This window comes from Hippopotamus amphibius, chromosome 11, assembly GCF_030028045.1.
Source record: "Hippopotamus amphibius kiboko isolate mHipAmp2 chromosome 11, mHipAmp2.hap2, whole genome shotgun sequence".
Lineage (NCBI taxonomy): Eukaryota > Metazoa > Chordata > Mammalia > Artiodactyla > Hippopotamidae > Hippopotamus > Hippopotamus amphibius.
The window spans coordinates 84,484,278-84,510,995 of NC_080196.1; the positions used below are offsets into that span (position 1 = coordinate 84,484,278).

The 26,718-nt window shown below is 40.1% G+C and overlaps 1 protein-coding gene across 2 annotated transcripts in view; it reads right to left on the reverse strand.

The window, feature by feature from the left end:
- The window catches only part of PIEZO2 (piezo type mechanosensitive ion channel component 2), a 338,838-nt gene that overhangs the window by 122,359 nt on the left and 189,761 nt on the right, over positions 1 to 26,718 (reverse strand). For both annotated transcript variants that reach the window (XM_057700316.1, XM_057700315.1), the window contains exons 6-7: positions 15,127 to 15,340; positions 13,620 to 13,833 (exon numbers count right to left, since the gene is read on the reverse strand). In XM_057700316.1, the coding sequence (XP_057556299.1) occupies positions 13,620 to 13,833; positions 15,127 to 15,340 (428 nt within the window). The remainder of the gene's footprint in view (positions 1 to 13,619; positions 13,834 to 15,126; positions 15,341 to 26,718) is intronic.

A 26,718-nucleotide genomic window follows, 5' to 3' on the forward strand; every position in this document is an offset into this window, starting at 1 on the left:
GACATGGGTTTAAGCCCTGGTCCTGGAAGATACCACATGCTGCAGAGCAACTAAGCCCGTGTACCACAACTACCAAGCCTGCACTCTAGAGCCCATGAGCCACAACTATTGAACCTGTGTGCCACAACTACTGATGCCCACATGCCTAGAGCCTGTGTTCCACTGCAATGAGAAGCCTGCACACCAGAACTAAGAGTAGCCCCCACTCACCACAACTAGAGAAAGCTGGTGCACAGCAATGAAGACCCAACACAGCCAATAAATAAATAAACAAATAAATAAAAAAATTCAGCCTTCAGTGTGATAACAGGTCCCCCCCTGCCCCGCCCCCAACCCCATGCTCCAGCCTCATGAGAGGCAGCAGTAGGAATGGAAACCTGCATTCATGGTGTGGCTTTGTGGAGCTGGGGTGGGCAGTAAGCACCTTGTCCTCCACTACTGGGGTGTATATTTGAATTGCAGATTGTTGCTTATGGTGACTGAAGTGCAGGTACAAAGGCTGGTCATCATTGTTTCAACTGACTGAAACAGCTTCCAGGGGATTTAAAGGAACAACATCTTTTTTTTTTTTTTTTTTTTTTTTGGATATTCAAGAACAACTGTGTATATGGAGGAATTTAGAAAACTGCCATAAATGCCCAGGAAAAGATGCAGACTCAGAAAAGACAGGGAAGACCTCAAGCTTTCACCTCAGGTTAAAAGTCAAGACTCCACAATAATTAAAAAAAAAAATTGCAACCAACCCTGGGTCTGATCTCCAGACTTAACATTATAAAATTCAAATGTCTAGTTTTCAACAAAATATAATAAGGCATACAAAAAAAATCAAGTAAGTATGACCTAGTCAAAGGAAAAAAAATATATTAATAGAAACCATACGTGAAAATGTGTAGTCACTGGACTTACTAGACAAAGACTGTTATAAAATTGTCTTAAAGATGCTCAAAAAGCTAAACAAAGACATGGACAAAGGCAAGAAAGCAATGTTTGAACAAAATGAGAAAATCAATGAAGAGAAATTATAAAAAAGAAACCAAAAATAAATTCTGGAGCTGCAAAGTACAATAACTGAAATGAAAATATACTGAGAGATTCAAAAGCAGATTTGAGGAAACAGAAGAAAGAATCAGTGAACTTAATGATAGGACAATTGAAATTATCAAGTCTGAGGAACAAAAAGAAAAAGAGAATGAAGTAAAGTGAACAGAGCCTAAGGGACCTGTGGGACACCACCCAGTAGACCAACAAATGCACTGTGAGGAGTTCCAGAAGGAGAAGAGAAAGGGAAAGGGGCAGAAAGAATATCTGAAGAAATAATATTGAAATTTTCCCCATAGAGATGAAAGACATGAATCCCCAAGAAGATTACAAACTCAAAAAGATGCATGCTGAGGCAAATTATAATCAAACTGTCAAAAGTCAAAGAAAGACTCTTGAAAGCAGCAACAGAGAAGTGATTTGTCACATACATGTAATCCTCAGTCAGATTATCAGCTAATTTCTCATCAGAAAGTTTGGAGTCCAGAAGGCAGTGTCCTGATATATTCAAAGTACTAAAAGAAAACAACTGTCAACCAAGAATTCTATATCTGGCAAAATCATCCTTCAAAAATGCAGGAGAAATTAAGACATTCCCAGATAAACAAAAGCTGAGGGAGTTTTTGACCACAAGACCTGCCCTGCAAGAAATGCTGAAGGAAGTCCTGCAGGTGAAGTAAAATGACACTAGACACTAACATGAACAAATAAAGATCTCAGTAAAGTAAGTATAAGGGCAATGATAAAGGTAGTAGTATTGTAATTTTGGTTTTTAAATCAACTTTTTAAATTTTCTACATGATTTAAAAGGCAAATTCATTTAAAAATTATTCTTCCAAGCCCACATGGAACATTTACCAAAACAGACCACATTCTGGACTACAGAACAAATGATATTCTCTGACAACAATAGAATTTAATTAAATCCAATGAGAAATATCTCTGAAAAATCCCCACATGTTTGGAAACCAAATACATACGTAAATAGCCAATGGATCAAAGAGGAAACTCAAATGGAAATTAAAACATATTTTGAACTGAATGAAAAATAAAGCATACCATATCCTAAAATTTGTAGGATGCTGGTAATGTAGTACCTAAGTGGAAATTTAGACTTAAATTTAATTAAAGTGTTTCTAACCACCTATATTACAATAGAAGAAAGATCTCAAATTGATGACTTCAGTTTCCACCTTTAGAATAGCAACAGAAAAGAGACATGGAAAGAAGAGTAAATTAAATCCAAAATTTAATTTAATTAAGTCAATTAAGCACAAAGGAAGCAGAAGAAAGGAAATTAAAATCATCTGAGTTGAAATCAATGAATAGAAAGTAGAAAATCAAAAGAGAAAAACAAGGGCAGTTCCTTGAGAAGATAATAAAATGATAACCTTTAGCTGGACTGAATAGGAAAAAAAGAAAGTACAAATTACTATTCCCTGGAATAAATTAAATAACATCATTACTGATTCTACAGATACTCAAAAGAAAATAAGTAAATATTATTAACAACTTTATGTCAATAAATTTGACTTCTTATTTGCAAAGGCAAATTCCTTGAAAGACACAAACTACCAAAACTCATTCAAGAAGAAATAAACTGAGTCTTATATTTATTAAAGAAATTGAATTTGTGCTTAGATACCTTCCCATAAAGAAAACTTCAAGCTCATGTAGTTTTCACAAGTGAATTCTTCCAAACAAAGAAGAAATAATACAAATTCTAAACCAACCCTTCCAGATAATTGAAAAGCAGGAAATACTTGAAATACCTTATTACTCCATACCAAAACCAAAGACAACCTAATAAAAGAAAATGTTAACTACAGCTGGCACCCGTTATTAGCATTTCCCATCTATCTCTACAAAGAATAAATCATGTGCTGCTGCAGCTGCTGATTTTCAACACCCCCTGAAAGGTGTTCAGAGTGGAGAGCTGAAATGAGGCACTCTGTACTCTGGGAAAAACTGGCAGAACAGGTCTTTAGATAGTTAGATATTTTCAGGAGCCAACTTTATAAGCCTAATTCTTGTTTCGCCTTATACCTAGAAAAACACTAAAATCCTTCAAGGCGACGACTGCTCCTTGTGACTAGCAGTAACCTGCATGAGATTAGCAGAAAACGTTTGTAAACAATACGCGCTTGATTGCATGTTTTTCCCTTTCACCAAAACCACATACATACTGATCTTCCCCCTTGCCTCTTTGGAACAGTTTCTCAGAGCTATTTGGGATGCTGTCTCCTGGGCTGCAGTCCTCATTTTGCCCCAAATAAAATTAAATTTGCAATTCTCATGTTGTGCATTTTTTTAAGTCAACAAAAACTATTGGCTATTATCTATTATGAACACAGATGAGAAAATTCTAAACAAAATTTTATCAATTCAAATTTAACAATATATAAAAAAGGATAACACCCCTTAACCAAGTGAAATTTATCCTAGAATACCAGGGTGGTTTAATATTCAAAAATCAATTCACTGTATTAACAGAGTAGAAACTAAAAAAAAAAAAATGATCTCAACAGATGCAGAAAAAGCATGTGACAAAATTTAATATCCATTGTAGATAAAACTCAGCAAGCTAAGAAAAGATGGGGATTTTTGTCAACCCAATAAAAATACTATGAAAAACCTACAATCAACATCGTACTTAATGATGAAAAACTAAATGCTTTCCCCCCCAAAAGGGAGAATTCTTAATTCAGCACTGAATTGTGTGAGTTTAGTAAGTATTATAAGACAAGAAAAATAAATAAAAGATATCCAGATTGAAAAGAATGAAGGTACACTATCTTTATTCATAGACAACATGGCCATCTACGTAGAAAACATGATGGAATCTATAAAAGATCTTGTAGAACCAATACCTGTGTTTAGTATGGTGTCAGAATACAAGATCAGTAGACAAAAATTAATTGTGTTTTTAGGTACTATCAGTGAAAAATCAGAAATAAAAGCAACCATTTAAAATGGCATTAAAATTCTTAAATACTTAAGGGATAACTCTGACAATAGATTTGTAATATCTGTGACTAAAAATTAAAAAGTACTGCTAAGAGAAATCTGAAAACCTAGATAAATGGAGAGATATTCCGTACTCTTGTATCAGAAGACTTGATGCTACCCAAACCATCACACAGATTCAATACAATCCCACCCAAAATCCCAGCAGGCTTTGCTGTTGACAAACATTTAAAATTCATATGGAAATATAAAGGGCTTAAAATAGCCCAAACAACTTCAAATTAAAAAAAAAAAGACTAACATACTTAAATTCAAGACATATTATCAAGCTACTAGTAATCAAGACAGTGACATAAAGATGACTAGATCAGTAGTACAGAATAGAATCTGTATATAAACCCAACCACCTATACATGCACCCTTGATTTTTAACACTTGCAAAAGAAAGGATAGTCATTTCAATAAATGATTCTGGACTATTTGACATCAAAGGCAGAACAAACTAAAACTTCTAGAAGAAAATACAAAAGAAACCTTTGGGAACTTGGGCTTGGCAAATATTTCTTAACTATTACACCAAAGGCATGATTCACAAAAGAACAATTATGAAATGTACTTTATCAAAACTAAAAACTCTGCTCTTGCAAAGACACTAGTAAGAGAATGATAATCCACAGACTGGGGAAATATTTGCAAAAACACACATCTGATAAATGATTTGTATCCTGATTTTCTAAACAACTCTCAGAACTCAATTCTAAGAAAACAAAGATGTTCTTAAAAAAATGGACAAAGTATTTTAACAGACACTCCATCAAAAAGATATATGAGTATAAAATCAGCTCATGAAAAGATGCTCAGCCTTGTTAGTCATTAGGGAAATGCATTAAATTAAAACTGCAATGAATTGCCACCACACAACAACTAGAATGCCTGAAATTTAAAAATATTGACTATACTGAGAGGATGAAAAAGAAATGAACTCTCACACGGCAACATGGCTAAATCTCAAAATAACTAAGTGTAGCAAAGGAAATCAGACCTTCCTCCTGCCCCCACCCAGGCTAATAATAATATCAACAATAATAACAATAGTAGTGTTAAAAAGTGCATACTATATGATTCCATTTATACAAAATCCTAGAAAATGTGATCTAATTGAGTTAGAGATAGCCATCTGTGGTCACCTGGGGATGGGACGGGAGGAGGATGAGGGCAGGAGAGATTAAAGGGGGATGAGGAGGAACTTCTCTGGTGGTCCAGATGCAGGGGGCCCGGGTTCAATCCCTGGTAGAGGAACTAAGATACTACATGCTGCGGGGGATGGCCAAAAACTTTTCTTAAAATGAATAAATAAATTTTAAAAAATTTTAAGTTAACATATATTAAAAAAAAGGAGAGGAGGAGGAAACTCTTGGGATGGATGGGTGTGTTCATTACCTTGATTGCGGTGATGGTTTTATGGGTATGTTGACATCAAAAGTTGTATACTTTAAATATATACATTTTGTTCCATATCAATTATACCTCAAGAAAACTGTTAAGAAAAACAGTTATACTTCTTCCACCAACAATGAGTAACTAGCAAGTTTATGAAAACCTTTGTCAAATTTTCTCAGAAAAAAGCTTCTTTAGAGAAACTCTGGAGACAAAAATCAACCCCCCTTGGTTCCCATTTCCAGAGCTAATCTCTTAATCTCGAGTCAGAGTTGTCTAGAACTAAAATGAAGATAACAACAGCCAAAGTTACTGCATAAGTAACATTCTGAACTTGAGAAAGCCAAGCGGTTGTGAGGCAACATCGTTTGGTGTATTTATCCTCAAAATACTTTGCAAGTTAGCGCCAAATCGGCTTATCTACAGTCTAAAAAATTAATGAGGTGTTACTGCATTGAATTAAAATCCAGACCATGAATGAGAATCTTAGCTCTAATAAACAAGATGATCACACTTTCCAATAAAACGTTTGATAGCAAAATAATTGTTTTGTTCCAAAATGCCCTTTCTCAAAAGATCTCTTTAATTTTTCATCAGCTGTTATCTTAACTGGAAGGAATAGGCCATCTTCCCACCATAAGAAATTCTACCATCATTAATTTGCTATTAATTTTTAAAGTTGAAAGCACCTAAATGTACCATCCAGACATAGTTTGTAATATGTTCATTAATACTAATCATTTGGAGCAAATTTAGAAAAAATATAACTGCCAACTATGCCTAATCTCTATTCCTCTTCATATTTTGAAAGATTAAATGTAAAATGAGTCATTTTTTCACTTGGCAAGGTTCACTGCACTTTATCCTTGAGAGCAAGGACAGCACTTGGCAGAAGGTCCTGACCTATGGTGACCTGTGAAGGTGAGCTGCTCTGTAGAAACGAAGGCTATAGAATGAGCCTGCCTTATCAGGTCAGCCAGGGCACCAAGGTCCCACAGAGGATGGGGCGGGTCCTCCCTGAAAACTGGAAAGAGACCCTTCCTGGTAGATGACCTCAATAGCAAAAGTGAGACACAGCTAGTAAGGTGTGTCTTACTAGATTCTGGAAGGCCAGATTGGGAGGTTTCAGGTTCTGGTTGGACAGATGGCAGGTGCGAAGGGTCTTCTGCCTGGTCGCAGGCAGTAGCTGCTTTGTACACAGTGCCAGGTGTCACCCTGGGATCCTTGGTCAACACGACACCCACTTACGGCCCCAGGGGACCATAAGGTTGTGGGGACTCAGGGGTTCAAGTATTTCCTTTCTACCGATTTTCCATTTATCTGTGGAAAGTCAATTCATTTCTCTTGGCTCCTATTCTTTTGCCTTTTAGATGAGCACAAATGATGTGGGTCTGAGGCCTGTCACTTAATCAGAAGAATCTTTCCAAGAGGAAACCAAAAATTTGGTTACATTATGTCACCTACCAACTGGACAAATTAAACAACCACCGATTACCTGGGGTGCCATTGTTAACAAAAAGGCAAAGTGTTAACCGGTGGGTCCATTTACATTCCTCAGCATTAAAATGACCAACTTGACATGAATTTTCCCCACACTGGACCACTTTCAGATGAAGTGCCAACTGGCCTCCATCAAGCACAGTTTCGTCTTTCTATGCTGTTTGTGTCACCAAAGCTTCAGATGGCTCTAATGAGACACAGCATCCTGGAAGTCCTGGGTGAGGCTGTAAAGGTGCTTAAAAACCTGGATTAGACAACCGCTTGCAAAGCCAACTTGGCCTGATGTCACCCAAGAGCTGTCTGCCTTGTGTCACTTTCTAAGGGACCCATTGTCTTCTCCAAACTAGAAAAAAATGGACATATAGCATCAGGGCCGTTATGACTCATGACATATTATTGACATTTTTATGACTAGTATAAAAGTAGGATAAATGAAATAGATGAAATAAATGATACGGTACTTTTCATGTTTGATTTTTCACATTTTCCTCATTTGTTACAGAATAGTTAAATAGTGACGATGGAGTTTGAGGCTTTGCTTTTTCTTTCTTACATTGTTTTAACACTGGAATAAACATAGGTTTTTCCTTCACTAAACATAATGCATTTTCTTATTGTGATTTACTGAAATAGGACATGGAAAGGGCAACACAGGACAAATCATGTGCATTTATTTAGTAGGGAACGCCACCTCCACAGGGAATGGCCTGAGAATCCCTCCCATTTCTTCCCACAATTCTCATTCATCTTCAAATCGCACAATTTAAGGTAAAAAAAGCAGCAAAACAACAAAACGAATTTGAGCAAAGAAGTCCAACCCCTGCAGCAACTCCTGTGACTGTTGTAGAGAAAGTTCAGAGTTGGAATGAAAGCTGGTCAGAGGTGATAACACACGACTTAGAGGTTATTCAGTCACACACCCATTTCAGTGCCCACCGTGCACAGATGTTCACGACTCGGAGTGAGAAGTAAATGTATTGGCTCCATCATTCTCTGTGTCAGGATTAAGAGAACAGCAGACCTTGATTCTCCTGCAAAGCCCTCCTCCACCCTCACCTGCGTCAGAACTTTCACTTGTGTTGTCCAGATAATTGAAGGTGAGAAAACAAAGACCCCACCCTTGGTCCAGGACTGTTTTAGATGAGTTCACCTCATCTTTGCAAGGAAAGAGAGTCAACCGTGAGCTGACAAACTATTAAAACTGGCTTTTCCTGAAGTCAGTGATAAGTAGACATTTGTTTACAGCGTCTGATACCTTTTAGCTCACGTTCAAGGACACTGCAGAGCAAGTCAGGTCCACCTGCCTTGGTCCCGTGCTCCACTCAGCATACCTCCCACATTTTTGGTGCAGAAAACCCACAGGACAGAAGCTGGCTGGGACTTGTGGCTTCATTCATGCAGCCAACCTCACAGAGAGGAACACAGGTGAGGAGTCTGAACCTTGACCCTTGCCTTCTGGCCTTCAAAATGTAAGGTGTTTGCTGTCTGCAGAAACTCCCGAGGAAACACAAAAGCTTTGGAAGGGACCACCCTTGGGATTAGCTGAGCCAAATTTTGTTTAGTCTGCCATTTTTCTTAGGGAGAACTGCCAGAATAAGTTAGAATTGGGCTCTACTCCATTAAACAAGCTGTGTTGAGTGGTATGCTATCTGTCTTACATAGGTTACGTGGATTCGTTTTAAAACTTTATTTTGCCGGACCAGCTTCACAAGAGGGACACTACATTTTTATGGTTATCACCATATAAAACCAGGTATTACAGCATTTCAGAATTCTACTCTCACTCTGCCTTACCCTTCCCATAGGTACCCTCATAACTATCAAAAAAGAGCCCTGAATTTTATTTCGGAAAATATGGTCAGTGCTATGCACAAACGAGAGGGAATCACTAACTCTCCTCCCCAGGCAGCCCTCCTCCCTGCCCCTCTTCCATGTCCTCCGGGGTCTCCCGTCCACCCGGTCCATTGCTGGTCTCTGCCCACCTTCTCCACATGCTTCCCTGGCTAGAAAGATGGAGAAACTCCCCCCAGGTGCGGGTGGAGTAGGAAAGAAGCATGTGATCTCTTGGGGCTCTTGGGTTGAAAGAAGACATCACCCTAGAGAAACACAAGCCTGGAGAGGTGTGCCCCACGAAGATGGGGGACTTCAGGTCATGACACCTGAGTGCAGACCAGTGGCGTAGCATCGTCTGGGGCCAGGACCAGGGAAACCTCCAGACCTCCCCACGGAGCAGAGCACTAACCAGCCCTGTGGAGGCCCCTTCACCACTGAGGGACCCTGGGGTTGCTTCCCATTCATCATGAGTTTTACCTAAGTTTACAAGTAACCTGGGTGCTCATTATAATGTTACCCAAGAGGGCAAAAGTAAAGAATCTAAATCTCCCTGGTCAGAAATCGGGGGCTGACTACCTTATAACACAGCTACGCAATCAAACACCATCAAACACGTTGCAGCCTATGAAAATCACGCTTCAGAAGAACATTTCATAACACGTGGAGATACAGAACTTGGATAAAGCAAGTTATGAAACAGCATGTGCGTCAGGATTCAAAGTCTGTTTTTAAAAAAACACATATATGCAGAGGAAAAATACTGGAAGAATATAGACCAAAAATGAACAGTATTTTTGGGAGTTAAGATTATATTTTTAAAAAGTGTTTTTCCTGATTCTTTTTTATATTTTTCCAAATAATCACCAAAAAGCATGTATTATAAGAATGATAAACAAATCAATTCAAAATTTCTAAAAATAAAGATAACTCTCACCAGAAAGCCTACTTGAAAGCTGACAAGAAGATAAAAAAACAACTTGGGTTGTTCTGAAGACAACCACATCCGAAGCTGGATATACGAGCTGGAGTCTCTGTGGTTATGAAATTTGTGACAAACACCCACACAAGATGACTTTTTTTTTCCTGCTTGTTTCTAGTTTGTTTTGTTCCAGCTCAGAATTCATTGGTGGAAAGCAATGCATTAAAATTATGCCTTAAGATAAAGCTATTGCTTAAAATATGTAAATTTCCAAGCGTTCAAGGGCTAAAAGGCAACGTCCTATTGTCACCAAGTTAATGGGGGAAGAATCTACAGTAAGGCAGTGTATACACATATATATATGTATGTGTGTATGTATATATACATACATATATATATGTGTATATATACATGTATGTATATTGCATTGTTTAGCTCTATCTATACTCTGATAAGTAGCCCAACTTCTAATGACTCTAGGAGATTACAGCAATGAAGCTTTTAAATTTTTTAAAGGTATTATCTTCAAAATGTCTATAATAACTTACAATGATAATTTTCAGTCTGAGGCAATCCAAATGAAAAATAAACATGGTAAGTTATTACACAATTAGGAGTGCTATCATCCACACCATGGGTTGGCAAGCCTGGTTCACCACCTGTTTGGATATAAATTGTGAGCTAATAATGGTTTTTACATTTTCAAGTGGTTGGGAAAAATCAAAAGAAAAATAATATTTCATGAAATGTGAAAATATTTTGTAATCTGAAATTCGGTGTCCACAAAGTTTTGCTGGAACTTGGCCACAAATGTTCCTTAAAATCTCATCAGGGCTACTAAAACAGCTGCTTGGAAAAATCAAGGCAGAGACTATAGGACTACAAAGTCTAAAATATTTACTAACCGATCCTTTACAGAAAAAGTGTTTTCAAGGTGGTTCAGAATATTCTTTGTATTTTCTACCATCAGTCTCTAGATGGCAGAAAAGATCCTTAAACTGGGGGGTGTGGGGCGACTAGGGCCCCGCAGAAGATATTTACTTTTCCAATTAAACCATCCCCTAAAAGTCAGCCCTTCCAATAGTGCAAAACTTTTTTATACATGTGTTCAAATCAAAAATTAAATGTCTAGAAGAAACCAAAAGATTCATTTAGTCTAGAACTAGTGTCTCTACTGAAATTTTGCATATATTCATTCCTGCTTAAAATAAATATTATCTAAATCTGCACCATTAAAGGGTTTTCTCAGTTCCCCCCAGCTTTACTGAGGTATAATTGACATGTGAACTTATAAAGTGGACAGTATGATGATTTGATATAAGTAAACATTGTAAAATGATGTATAGTACCTCAATCAAGTTAATTAACAACCAATCACCTCACATAGTTACTCTTTTTCTTTTTTGGTAAGAATGCTTTTAACAAATTTCAATACGATGTTATTACAATACAGTATTATTAACTATAGGACCCTGCTGTACGCTAGGTACTCAGAATTTACTAATCTTATACCTGAAAGTCTGTACCTTTTACCCACCCCTCCCTATTTCTTTCACCCCCCAGTCCCTGGCAACCACCACTCTACTCTGTTTCTCTAAGCTTGACTTTTTGTTTAGATTCCACATACAGGGTGAGATCATACAGTACTGTATCTGTCTTTCTCTGTCTGACTTATTTCACTCAGCATAATGCTCTCCAGGTTCACCCATGTCATTGCAAATGGCAGGACTTCCTTCTTTTTCATGGCTGAGTAATATTCCATATATTTATACCACACTTTCTTTATCCATTCATCCATCAACAAACACTTAAGTTGTTTCCATGTCTTGGCTTCTCTATTTTTTTGTGTCTATGTAACATTCTTCTCTTTTTAGATGGAATTAAGCTTGTTAAGACTCCAGGCTAAGCCAACTGGATTTAGATTTAGGTACAGGGGGTGTGTGTGTGTGTGTGCACGTGCATGTGTGTTAGGTATATCTTTTTATTAACTGACTATAAGTGGTTTTAGGATGACTGACTCTTTTTTAACATCATACAGACATGGCCACAAACTAGCTTGTAAGTACAGTGAGTAAGAAGAGTGGGTCACACACACACACACACACACACACACACACACACACTACTTCTTCACATTTAATGTCACATGAAAACTGCCTTATGATCTCCTGGAAGAAGGATGAAACCTGTATTGTCCTTATGATAACACTATTCATGTTTCTTTAAAATATAGACGCCTCATTTCAACAAGACGATGAAAAGCACCTGCACCACCTGGCTGGGTGCGTGGAGAGAATCCTCACATGGCTCTCACCACACCCGCAATTCTCTCCTGCCACTTCTGTTCCCCTTTCCTTTTTTCTGGAACTTTCCATTATGGACTTTTGCATAGAAAAATAAAAGTTAAAATAGGACAATGGGTAACCCTATGCCAACCACCTAGTTTATTTATTTTTCTCTCCTCTTTCTCTCTCTCTCTGTGGGTCTGTGTGTCTCTCTCATGATGGTTGCTAAACCAGCAGAAAGTCACAGACATCATGACCCTTCATCCCTAAAGAATCCATCACGTATCTCCTAAAATAATGACATTTTCCTGGATATCTGCACACAGTCATGCACCTAAGGATTAACAGGGATTCTATACTATCAGCTAATAACCAGTGAATATTGAAATTTCCCCCATTTAACCTCAAAATGCCTCATAGAGATTTGTTGTTGAACTGGGGTGTAATCCAGGGTCAGGTTTCCCATCTGTCTGTGAGGTTTCCTTGCTTCTCCTATAAACTAGAAGAGTCGCTACCCTACTCCCTCCACATACATTTCTTTTCAGCATGCTGATTTTTGAAGAGAGCAGATGGTTTCCCTTACAGGATCTACATTCTGGGCTTTGATGATTACTTTCCTGGGGAGTCATCTAGATCACATTTCTGTCCTTTATAGTCCCTGCAAGGTGGAGGTTAGGTCTAAAGCTTTAACAATATGATGCCGTATTCCCCACCCTGCATCAAGCCTAGAAGACTGACATGTCGAGGATGCCATCTTGGTAATATTAGCTCGGATCAGTTGGTTAAGGTGTTGACCACCATTGGAAAGGCCTTTTCCCTTTGCAATTAGCAAATAATCAGTGAGGTTACACTTTGCCATCACTGCCAACAGCCTTCATCCAAGCAACCTCAAGTCATGGTTTCAGTTTGTGACCAGATTAAGTATTTCATTAAGAATTGATTGATAAATGGTAATTTTCTAATTCTAGTATTCCTTTCCCTTTCATTAGCTGGTGTCATCCTGTCAAGAGACGTTTTCCCTCATTAACTGAGAATGGCCTGGAGTTCCTTCTAAAAAGTCGAAGTAAATGCTGGGTTCTTTACCTTTAATTCCCATTTTCATTCCAGGAAGTTGGGGTAATAATCATCAACAACGGAAGCAAATTAGATATTTTTCTCTCTCTCTCCCCCGCCCACCCCCCTTACACAGACACGCATCACAGACTCATGCATTTTCACTTTTACATTTTTATAATCACTTAGTTCTTTTCGATGCTCAGTTTGTCCTCTGTTTGCCCTTGACAGCTCTTTACAGCTGATGCTCTGACAGATCCTTGTTACTCTTTGCTGTAAAATGTTCTTCCTGAGTCTCTGTCCACAGTCGAGACCATGTGTTTGTTCTTTGCTACAAACAGCAGCTTCCCCTCCCGCGCGTCCCAGCAGCACCTCCACCCGAAGTGACACCTCTTCCCTCTAGACTGTGTTGGCCAATGCATCAAGGCAGAGGCAGCTTCCCCATCCCCGCCAGATCCTGGCTGGATGCATCAGTGGGAGAACCCCAGCTGATGCACGGTGCTTGGTGGGGTCACACGGGGGCCCTCCCGAGGGCTCGCGGGTTATCTTACTCAATTGTTAAATGTCTAGCAATTGATTCCTCTTACCTGGCATAGTAGTCGTTGGGGGGGACTGCTTCTTGGAAGAACTGGAACTGGTACAAATAGAGTCCGATCAAGTGTCCCGCGGTAAAAATGGCCAGCAGGACACAGAGACAGCTGAACAGCAAGGGGTCGAAGGTCCGGCACCAGGACCACCAGGTACACAGACCCAAAAACACAAAGAAGTACACGGACGAGGTCAGAGAGGGCAGCATCATTCCTAGGCAGGGAGAAACGTGAGCGTGAGACACCGTGTAGACTCGGAAACCGCATAGACATAGAGACACAGCGCGCCACTCAGTACACATCATTATTGGAGATGATGTGAGTTTCCTTCCTAGGCTTGTAGGTAAACTTCATCACACTTTATTGATAAAATCAGAATTAATGCTATTCTTAATAGCATTTTTGTGGAAAAAAAAAAGTCACACATAAAGTGAAATTTGTAAATATGAGGAAATACCAGATGATGAAGAAACCCTATCTGTGATGTTTGGGTCCCACAAACATCCACTTTTCATACCAGTAGAATTTAGCTTATTTACTTGCCTGTTTCCATCTTTGTACTTCTCCCCCAGTTTCTCAGAAGTACTACATGTCCACGCTAATTTTCCCCAATACATTTTTAAAAATAATGATTTACTTTTGTTTGTTTTTTGTTAACTAGGATTCATAATAATATGACGTTCTGTGGCAGCTAAAGTCTCACTAAACCTTTGCCCTGCCTGATGGAATTTGATTTGCACTATCACTAAAGGGGAATGTAAAATGAGGTCATTCCTTCATAGGTATTTAAAAACTTTGGGGGGAGCATTTTTAAATGACTTCTCATTAAAATCCTCAGTTACATTTCTTGAGAAATACTATGCACTTTTCCATTTTTTAACTTTCCTGTGGAAAAACAGTTGTTATTTCATCTTGTGAAATTTCACCGAAGCAGGATGGAAGAAAGTTCACCACAGTAGCTCAGGGGCAACAGGGAAGGGGCGAAGATGGAGATAACGTTTTTATGGAACAAGCAGCCTGCAGCCAACAGCGAGAGGAAGTGAGCGTCTGTGCTGGAAGATTATAATCTAACGGGAAGAAAAATAGTCTCTCCTGGAAAGTTAAATTAAGATTACTAACGACTCAGTGTAAACAGACAAGTCTTCAGAAAGCACATGTGCAGCTCTGGACAGGACCACGAAAACTATCCTCTGCTGCTGATCACCATTCACAGGCTTTGAGGGGAAACAACAGTTGTCCAGGTCGTCACGTAGAAAGTGATGTCACTTATCACCTATGGAAAAAGACTGCTTTACAGAGGTTAACGACAACTGTCTAAAAACAAAAAAACTTAGATCTGAATGGGAAAAGCGATGTGTGTCTGTGTGTGGTTTGTACATGTGGCCACTTTTACAAAAGCTACAGCTGTGATTTCGATGCCAAGGAACAGAACTGTTTCCTTCTTTGCCTTCCTTTCATTACTCGCCAGTTTGCTCCCTGTGCTCCAGCAGGAGTTGGAGGCCCTCACCTGATGAACCCAGTAAAATCGTCACGACAACCTTGCCCGCGGTGGTTATCATGTTGCCGATAAACTCCTTAAGCCTGGAAGCCACTGAGGCCAGCCTGCGGAAGAGCTTTAGCTTCGTGCTTTCCTCCATGTCACCTTCAACACCACCTCCTCCTTCCTCTAAATCCTCTTCATAGATCAGTGCCTCTTCTGGGTCTATTTTTTCTCCTCCAGCCTAAATAAATGAAAAACAGAAAACACTGCAGTCCAGAACTCTGCCTATCCACCCAGCAGATTATACGGTTTGCAATTTATGGGCCAGTCAATGAGGTGAATTTCACAAATCAGGAAAAAATGCAGACAACCACTCAACCACGTAAGCACCCCCAGGTCCCCAGTGGTCCCTGTGTAAAGGCCAAGGAACTTTGATCTTTCCTGAAGAAGTAAACAGGAAACATCGCTAATCATAAGGTCTCTAATGGTATGTCATCTTACCTACATGAGCTCATTTTTTGCAGGCAAAAGAAACTGTCTGAAACATCTATTCATAATCTTAGCTTTCAGCAATCTCGGTTTGGTTCCTCAAACTTGCCGAGTTTGCCACTAAGGTGATGGGAAGTTTGATGAATGTGTCCATGGTTTAAATGGAAATGAAGGCCAAATCAGCGCTTAGGAAATCCCTTTTCTTTCTGGAGTTTATCTTTGTTCACTATTTTAGTATTTCCTGCCTGTGGGAGGATGAGTGGTCCTGGCTACTTGACTAAATAAACAGTCGCTTCCTATCTTATCCTTTTAGAGAATCATGCACTGGTCCAATCCCAGGCCACTCCGGACCTCAGGACCATCACTAGAGATTCAGGGAGGAAACACATGTAAGACACATATACATACTTCCATGAATTATTTTAAACTGGGTATACTATGGGGTCTTTTTGTTTGTTTTGCTTTTAAAGAACACATAAGAATTTTTTGGCTAATTACAATCTTTCCTTGGAAGGATTAGATTTTTTTTAAGGAATTATAAATATAAGCCATCAACTTAAGACAAAAGGAGCCTGTTTTAGATGCATGAAACTTTGTTTGCATTCACCCCAGGCTGACAGGCTTCACCTTGAAGACCACAGCTGTCTGTAAAGCCAGAAGGATCCTTAGGTCCAGATCAGACATGGAGTCAAAGCTTAGAGAGTAGAGCCTAGCCCCTCCATTTTCCCATTCTAGAAGCTCTTTTAAAAAAAAAAATTTATTGAGTGAAAGATTCTTTAAATTCTATGTGCTTTACAATTTTCAAAAGTTTCACACACATGATTTCATATAATTCCATAATAAACCTTTTCCCCCCACCCCTGTAGTGCCCCTCCCCTCTCCCCTCTCCCCACTGGTAACCACTAGTTTGTTCTCTATATGTGTGTGTCTGCTTCTTTTTCGTTTTATTCACTACTTCGTCATACTTTTAGATTCCACGTATAAATGAGATCACACAGTACTTATCTTTTCTCTGTCTGACTGATTTCACTCAGCATAATGCCCTTCAAGTCCATCCATGGTGCTACAAATGGCATTATCTCATTTTTTTGATGGCTGAGTAATATTCCATTGTATATACAATAACACATTTTCTTTATCCATTCATCTGTCAATGGGCATTTTAAGTTGCTTCCATACCTTGACTATTGTAAATAATGCTGCTATGAACATTGGGGTGCATGTATCTTTTCAAATTAGTGTTTTTGTTTTTTTCATACACACACACACACACATACTTTCTCAATACACTTAATTCAGAGACTACGTAATATTCACTGCTGGTGTCTGAAACTCCATCTGGGCCCCAGCTCACTGGAGGAAGCTGGACACAACAGGAGGGTACACAGCTCAGTAAGTGCTGAGTGGCCTGAGGACTCAGGCCTACTGTTTGCCCAGGTGGGTACAGGCTCGGGACTTAGGTTGGCTATTGATGAATGAAGCCCATGCTACAGGATGTGCCCCCACCCCTACACACACACACACACCCCACATTTGTACACACACACATGTACTCATACACACACATACACAACACACATACACAAAATACATATACACACACACACAGAGACACACATATACAATACACACACAACACACATACACACACAACACACACACACATTTGTACACACACACAATACACACACATAGACACATACACAATACACACACATACACAGAAACACATACACAGAAACACACACACAATACACACACACACACACGGATTTAATCCCAGGCTATTCAAGTTCATAAACCCAAATTGGGTTTTGCATTCTACTGTATACTCCATCACAGCACATTTGTACTTTTTCTGGAAGGAAAAAGAATGTTTCAGGCTTATGCATTAAGATTTTTCTATCTGTTCAAAGCTCAGTATATACCAGTGTTGCTAGTAAGAGATACAGCAGCACACATGTAAACAAGCAAAAACATTAACAACTGAATATCTCACAGCAATAAATGCTATTCCGAGAATTAAAATAGGGTGATGTGATTGGAAGTGTCATGGTGGCTATTTTAGATTCTGAGGTCAGGGAGAGCCTCTCTGAAGAGGTGACATTTAAGCTGAAATCTGAAAGTCACAGAGTCACCAGCCATGCGAAAATTCTAGGCCATTCTAGGCCAGAGCCATCCAGTTGGCGGAAGGGCTGGTTGAGCCTCTATGGCGCGTCCCCAGACCCACTTCCTCCTCCACCTCCTCCTCTTCCTCATTGTCAGCAGACACCCCTGCATCCTACCTATGCAGCCAAGAGGGCCAAGCCCCAGCCAGTGCATCAGCCCCACACCTGTAGCCCACCTCTGCACAGGTGCTCGCCCCTCCCACCCCAGGGCAGTGAGTGAGCTGCAGGCACGGGGGCACCGGGAGGATGGGTCATCCTCCCCTGCCCTGCATCGCCCACATTTGGGAGTTTCAAAGTGAAACTCTCCGAGAGGTGGCTGGACGCAAGGCTGCACTTCCCCAACACTTGAACCTGCTCTGACAGGACTTTTTCACCAACCACTCCACCCAACACCCAATGAGGGGGTCAATGGGACCTGTTTTGCGGGGTGACTCCAGTGGCTGCAGGGAGAGGGCAGGGGGACCCCACAGCCAGGAGTCTGTTCTGGTGGAGGAGGGGTTAGGGAATGGAGCTCAACAGGGTTCGTGTCTTGGACAAATGTCTTGGAGGTCAAGTCAGCAGAATTGGTTGGTAAATTTCATGTGGAGGGAGGAGGGATGGAGGAGAATCAGAGGTAGTTCCTGTGCTGTTGTCTTTGCTGATGAGATCAGGACAAACAGAAGTGGAGCAGGTTGGGGAATCTAGTTCGGACATGGAGGTGTCACAGGGCAGCTAGTGTAGGAATCTGGAGTGTGAACAGAGGTGGGAAATGCAGAGGTCTACCTGAGATTCACTGCCAAAGTCAGGGGTCTGATGAGGTGACCTGGAGAGAACACAGAGTTTCCCATCTGTCGGACATGCCACACCTGGGACCAGTCTGTCTCTCCAACCTTATCCTCACCTCTTGGCCCAGAAACATCACATGCAGGGAACTATGTAGAGATCCAAGAATCCACAGGTTCTTTGCCTTGGGATGCGATGTGCCCACCCCGTGGGAGCCCCTACCCAATGTCCAAAGCCCAAGCTCCCAGGCCAACTTTCCTTCAGCTTCTCCATCTCCCAAAGTTGAGTTGCTATGGGGACCAATCCAGTGAAGCTGTTGCTATGGTGCCCACATCACCATCCATATGGAGCATCTGTTGCTTAATACCCTCTGCACAACAGGTGAGTGACACATTAAAAATCCCTCTTTGAGGAAGGAAGTTTGTCCAAAACCTTCAGTCCCTATATTTGAACAAGGAGACAGAGAGAGAGAACACAGCTAGAGGTGCCTGGGTCCCAGTCGGAAACACACTCCTAACTTTCATAATAAATGACTTACTGCTCAATTATGAAATTGCTACGGAAGTAGATTAAATCAAATAGAAATCTCTGGTCAAGAGCCTTCATGAGGTTAGACAAATGCATTTCCCTGACCTCTCTTGGGCGGGACTGGGCCCCTGTGATTTTTATAAACATACCAGTGTACTTGAGGTTTTCCAGCATTTTTGTACCAGAATCCCTGGGGCTTTAAGTTGAAAACACTTTCTAAACCTGCCAAGCTCAGAGGGAGCTGAAAGTGAGCCCCTACCATCCAGGCTGGGGCCAGAGCTGCCATTAGTCATGTCAAGCTGGCTTGGAAACAGGTTGGTTCTCTCCTTGAAACAGTCCATCTGGTTCAGCATCAACCCTGAGGCCCTGGAAGCGCCTCAGCTCACTCTAGCATGTTTACCAACAAGCAGGCTGGGCTGCTGGGGTTGTAATCTGTCCCTGCATTGGAACCCAACTTAGTTCTGGGCTTGGGGCTAAGAAGCAGTCGTTGTAAGTAAAGATGTATCCCCCTGGTTCCTGAGCTCTCTTAGAAATGAAAGACAAATAGGCCCTTTGTCTAAAAAGCCAAATAAAATATTACATATCAGGATTGCCCAGGTCAAAGTCTACAGCTTATCTGAAGAAATGTAAGTGCTTTAACACACCTTCTTTAAAATACCCTGACTTTGAAACATGTCAAATGTACTAAGGTAGCATCTCATTTTATGTGAGGATGCTCCAAGTGCTACAGAGTCAACCATGTGTAAGGTCATGGTTCCCCAAGCCTGGACCAGGGCCTCCACATCCTATCCCACCACTGCATCCTGCCCTGCAGCCCCGTCACCAGCAGTTACAGAATTAGCTGTTACTCCCACTCAATTCTGGCCCAGGGAGACACTATAAATTACTTTCAGTAGAACCCACACATCCATGTTTCCTTACCCCCAAGTGCTAAACAATTCAACCTGGGTTGGACTAAATCCCAAGGATCACCTGGGAATCTTTACAAGGACAGATTACCAAGCTCCACCTCAAACTTCCTACATCAGAAATTCTGGGGGTGAATCCCAGGAATCTGTCTAATTAAAGGGCTGCACAAGGTGATTTGGAAGCAATCAGACTAGAATCCATGCCCTTTCTGACCTCTGCAACCATGGACCAACTCAGTCTATGTGAAAATACTGTGTTTGAGTCATATGGTAGGCAGACTCCCTTAATTGGAAAATATACTGAAGTAATTTATCTGTGGAACCTCCTTCAGATTTCAGCCAGCCTTTAGATGTTAGACCAGAGATTCTCATGCCGTGGAATCCATTTTCCTCTTCTTTGTGGTTAAAACCAAGCTATTACAAGCCTTTCAGTGGGAGGGTATCAGAGTCACAGATTATGAGCCAAAAGATCCAGGAGGCAAAGGGAACATTTTCCTAAGATGTCAGAGTTGTTTATTCATTGTTTATTATTGAAAGTTAACAATTTATCTTCATAGAGTGAGTTAATCTCAACAGAAGAACCCAAGGAAGGAAGAGGCAAGTGATGTGAGTCATCACACAAGATGAACAAGTCTCATCCACAGCGTCCGCACAGACTCAAATTATCAGAGAGAGTACAGGAGCTGTGCTGGTGTGGGGATGACGTGTGTTATGTAAGACTAACATGATTGCGTCATGCAGACAAAGCCAATATTTTATTCTGTTACTACACTTGTTTTAGGTAGATTATTTTTCCAAAAATGTGAGAGCAGTTAAATCGTTTCCTGTTCCATTTGCAAAAAAGAGTATAGACAGCAAAAGAAACCATAAACAAGACTAAAAGGCAACCCTCAGAATGGGAAAAAATAATTGCCTATGAAACAACGGACAAAGGATTAACCTCCAAAATATACAAGCAGCTCATGAAGCTTAATACCAAAAAAGCAAATAACCCAATCCACAAATGGGCAGAAGACCTAAATAGACATTTCTCCAAAGAAGACATACACATGGCCAACAAACACATGAAAAGATGCTCAACATCACTAATCATTAGAGAAATGCAAGTCAAAGCCACAATGAGGTATCACCTCACACCGATCAGAATGGCCATCATCACAAAATCTGGAAACAACAAATGTTGGAGAGGGTGTGGAGAAAAGGGAACTCTCCTGCACTGTTGGTGGGACTGTAAGTTGGTACAGCCACTATGGAAAACAATTTGGAGGTTCCTTAAAAAACTACAAATAGAACTACCATATGATCCAGTAATCCCACTCCTGGGCATATACCCAAAGAAAACCATAATCCCAAAAGAAACTTGTACCATAATGTTTATTGCAGCACTATTTACAATAGACAGGACATGGAAGCAACCTAAATGCCCATCAACAAATGAATGGATAAAGAAGATGTGGCATATATACACAATGGAATATTACTCAGCTATAAAAAGGGATGAGATGGAGCTATATGTAATGAGGTGGATAGAACTACAATCTGTCATACAGAGTGAAGTAAGTCAGAAAGAGAAGGCCAAATATTGTATGCTAACTCACATATACAGAATCTAAAAATGGTACTGATGAACTCAGTGACAAGAACAAGGATGCAGATACAGAGAATGGACTGGAGAACTCGAGGTATGGGAGGGGGCGGGGGGTGAAGGGGAAACTGAGACGAAGCGAGAGAGTAGCACAGACATATATATACTACCAACTGTAAAATAGATAGTCAGTGGGATGTTGTTGTATAACAAAGGGAGTCCAACTCGAGGATGGAAGATGCCTTAGAGGACTGGGGTGGGGAGGGTGGGGGGGGATTCGAGGCGGGGGGAGTCAAGGAAGGGAGGGAATACGGGGATATGTGTATAAAAACAGATGATTGAACTTGGTGTACCCCCCCCCAAAAAAAAAAAAAAAGAAATCAGGAAGAGGCGCAGCTTAGACTGGGGAGTAAATACGTACATTTGGGGGACTCAGAAAGAAGCCAGCATGGGCGGAGTCAGACTTAGGTCTTTGGACAAAAGTGCCCTGTACGTCTCTCTTTTTGCACCCACTGTCCTATTTTACTGTTAGATGCCTGAATTGTCTCCAGGTCCTAATCTTATCTCATTTCAGACAGCACATACATGGTTTCACTGCCCACAGTGTGATTCTTTTTTTTTTTAATAAATAAATTTATTTAAAAAAAAAAAAGAGTATAGAGATGTATGCTTTCAACCACCTCCTATAGACTAATAAAAGTTTAATAAAGGTCAGGCAAACACAGGCTGGAACTAGCAGGCAGTGACCCTCTGGGTTAGCCAGGACTGCAGGCCTGAGGAACTTTAATAAAACCAGTCCTGGTACCACCACATATTCCCCTGCATCCCAGAGGTTCTGACTGAATAGGTCCTGACTGGATGGGCCCTGCACCTGGACATTTACAAATTCCCAGATCAAGGGCAATTCAAAGTGGTGGCAAAGGAAGGGCCTGAACTAACCTCCTCCCATACAACAAACATGCAGCTACATATGGATTGACTCCCCCGAAGAGAGCCTGAGAACTAGCTGAACACCTGGTCCCCAGCAGAAGATAGAAAGGGCCAGACCCAGATGGGTAGGGGAGGCATGTGGTCTCACTCACCCTAGAGCCAGTGAAATGACAGCAGTGTGACACATGCTGAGACTGTATGTAAAGGAGAGTCATTCATGAATCCAAAGGCATCAGCTGGAGGGGTGGGGGATGGTGGAAACACTCTCTGGAGATGGAGGCACCACTGTGTTCCCCACCTAACCTGCTGGTGCAGGCAGGTGAGCTCAGACACAGGGGTGAGTGATTGTGGCACTGCCCCACTGCCCTGCTGAAGCTGGAGAGCTCCAGTGACTGGGGTGGCTGGGCATGAGTGGTCTCAGCATCCTCCCACTCTTGCCCTAAAGCTGACACACACACAGAAACAGGGCACTCTCCTCTGCATTGCTACAGCTGTGGGCACACAGTAAATTCATTTTCCCACTGCCTTCCCAAATCAAGGGAGCAAGCCCAGCCCCCATACTCTCCAGCTGAAGCCAGCAGGAGCATACAGTCCATATAGGGACACAACTTAATCGCCTGGCCCTGGCAGCCAGTGGGGCTGGAGACCCTGAGCTCCATAGCACTGGAGCAATTGGAAAGAGAGCTCTTGTCAGGCCATCACCCCCAGGGCACTGCACAGACAGCAGACAAACACAACCCCAGGCTTCCTTCCATCCATGGAACCTGGAGCTTCAGGTTTCCCTCACGCCTATAGGCTAAGGAGGGGTTCCCAGGCAAGTAAGCAGGGAGACAACATCTTCTCATCCCCTTGGCTTCATTACAGCTCAGTGAGACTCCCTAGAAAGGAGCTCGTGCACTCAAGAGTCCCGATTTTTGCAACCGTCACCCAGAGGACACTTCCAGATCTCCACATCTGGAGAATATCAGGGATTACAATTGAGGTCCCCATGGCACTGTATATATCTGCATACTTTAGAAGCTGTTGCCTGTGGGTCTGGCTTCCAATCAGCTTAAGTGTTAAATGAGAGTCCTCCACTTGGAACACTGACAAGTCCTGACACATCCTCAACAGCAGGGCCCTATCAAGAACCACAAAGATTTGAGAGACTGCCAAGAGCTCAGGCAGGGCTGAACAAGAAGGATCACCACCTATACAAGGCCACTCCTTCAAGACTAAGAGAGGCAGCCGTTTTGCCTACTACATAGAAACAGAGAGTCAGCAAAATGTGGAAATATGTTCCAAATAAAGCAAGACAAAACCTCAGGAAAAGACCTTAATGATACAGAGACAAGTAATCTACCTGATAAAGAATTCAAAGTAATCATCATAAAGATGGTCACTGACTTTGAGAGAAGAATGGATGAATACAGTGAGAACTTCAACAAAGAGTTTGAATATATAAAAGAAAGAACCAATCAGTGCTGAAGAATACAATAACTGAAATGGAAAATACACTGGAAGGAAACAAAAGTAGATTTGATGACAGAGAAGAATAGGTCAGCAATCTGGAAGACAGGGTAGTAGGAATCATCTAATCGGAAGAACAAAAAGAAAAACAAAAAGTAAAAGAGGATAGTTTAAGGGACCTCTGGGACAACATCAAGCATACTAACATTTGCATTATAGGGGTCCTGGAAGGAGAGAAGAGAGAGAAAGGGACAGAGAACTTGTTTGGAGAAATAACAGCAGAAAACTTTCCAAACCTGGGAAAGGAAACAGACACCCAGGTCTAGAAAGTGCAGAGTCCCAAACAAGATGAGCACAACAAGCTCCACACTAAGACATTATAATCAAAATGTTAAAATTAAAGATAAAGAGAGAATTTTAAAAGCAATAAGAGAAAAACAACTAGTTACATATAAGGGAACCCCCATAAGACTATCAGTGAATATTTCAGCAGAAATTTGCAGACCAGAAGGGAGCACCATGATATATTCAAAGTGCTAAAAATAAAAAACACAACCAAGATTACTCTATCCAGCAAGGTTATCACTCAGAAGTAAAGGAGAAATAAAGAGTTTCTCAGACAACAAAAACTAAAGGAGTTCATCACTAAGCCAATCTTACAAGATATGTTAAGGGGTGTTTTTCAACCTGGAAAGAAAAGGCCATAACTAGAAATAAGAAAACATATGAAGCAGAAAAGTCTCACTGGTAAAGGCAAACACATAGTAAAGGTAGTGGATCAAACAGTATAAAGCTACTATGAACGTTAAAAGGCAAAAGTAGTAAAATCAACTCTACCTACAATAAGTAGTTAAGGAATACACAAAATAAAAGGTGTAAAATATAGCATAAAAAGCATAAAGTGTGGAGAGGGGAGTAAAAATGTAGTGCTTTCAGAATGTACTCAAACTTAAGTGACTATCAACTTAAAATAGATTGTTTTATATAAATGGTTGTATGTGAGCCTCATGGAAACCAAAAACAAAACCTTTTAATAGATAGGCAAAAAAATAAAGGGAAAGGAATCCAAACATAACATTAAAGAAAATCATAAAACCACAAGGAAAGAGAAAAAGAGAAGAAAGGAACAGAGAAGGTCTACCAAAAAAAAAAAAAAAAAAATGAGAAAACAATGAACAAAATGGCAGAACATACCTATCATTAATTACTTTAAATGTAAATGGTCTACATTCTCCAATCAAAAGACACAGGTGGCTGAATGGATTAAAAAAAAAAAAAAGAAATAAAAATAAAAAACCCACAAGAGACTCACTTCAGATCTAAAGGCATGCACAGGCTGAAAGTGAAGGATAAATTCTTAGAAATACATAATCTTCCAAAACTGAATCATGAAGAAATAGACAAGCTAAAAAGACCAAATAATAGTAATGAAACTGAATAAGTAATTTAAAATCTTCCAACAAACAAAAGTTCAGGACCAGAGAGCTTCACAGAGGAAATCTATCAAACATTTAAAGAAGAATTAATACCTATCTTTCCCAAACTATTCGAAAACTTTGAAGAGGAGTGAATGCTTCCAAACCCATTTTACAAGGCCAGAATTATCCTGATACCAAAATCAGACAAAGAGACCACAAGAAAAAATTATAGGCCAATATCTCTAATGAATATAGATGCAAAAATATTCAATAAAATATTAATAAACCAAATTCAACAATACACTAAAAGGATTATACACCATGATCAAGTACATTTTATTCCAGAAATGCAAGGATGGTTCAACATGCACAAATCAATCAATGATGGATAAAAATCATATGATCATCTCAATAGATACAGAAAAAGCATTCAACACAATTCAGCATCTGTTTACAGTGAAAACTCTCAATAAAGTGGTATAGAGGGAATGTACTTCAACATAACAAAAGCCACATGGCAACCCACAGTATAACACTATACTGAACAGTGAAAAGCTGAAAGTTTTTCATCTAAGATCAAGAACAGGATAAGGATGCCCACTCTCATCACATTTATTCCACACAGTGTTGAAAGTCCTAGCCACAGCAATTAGGCAAGAAAAAAATAAAAGGAACCCAAATTAAAAAGAAGCAAAACTGTCACTTTTTGCCCATGATATGATACTATATGTAGAAAACCCTAAAGACTTCACCAAAAAACTCTTAGTGCTAAATAAATTCAGTGAAGTTTCAGTATGCAAAATTAACATACTGAAATTGTTGTATTTCTATATACTAATAACAAACTATCAGAAAGAGAAATTAAGAAAGCAATCCCATTTACAATTGCATCAAAAAGAATAAAATATGCAGGAATAAATTTAACCAAGGAGGTGAAAGACCTGTACTCTGAAAACTATAAGGCTTTAATGAAAAAAACTGAAGATGACACAAATAAATGGAAAGATATACTGTGCTCAAAGATTGGAAGAAACAGTATTGTTGAAATGTCCATACTACCCAAAGCAATACATAGATTCAATGCAATTCCTACCAAGGAGAAATGGCATTTTTCACAGAATTAGAACAAAGAATCCTAAAATTTTTATGGACCCACAAAAGACCCCAAATAGCCAAAATAATTTTCAGAAAGAACAAAGCTAGAGGTATCATGCTCCCTGATTTCAAACTAAATTACAAAGCTAAAGAAATCAAAACAGTATGGTACTGGCACAAAAACATATACATAGATCAATGGAACAGAATAGAGAGCCCAGAAATAAACTCACCCATTAATGGTCAATTACTCTATGACAAAGGAGGCAAGAATATACAATGGAGAA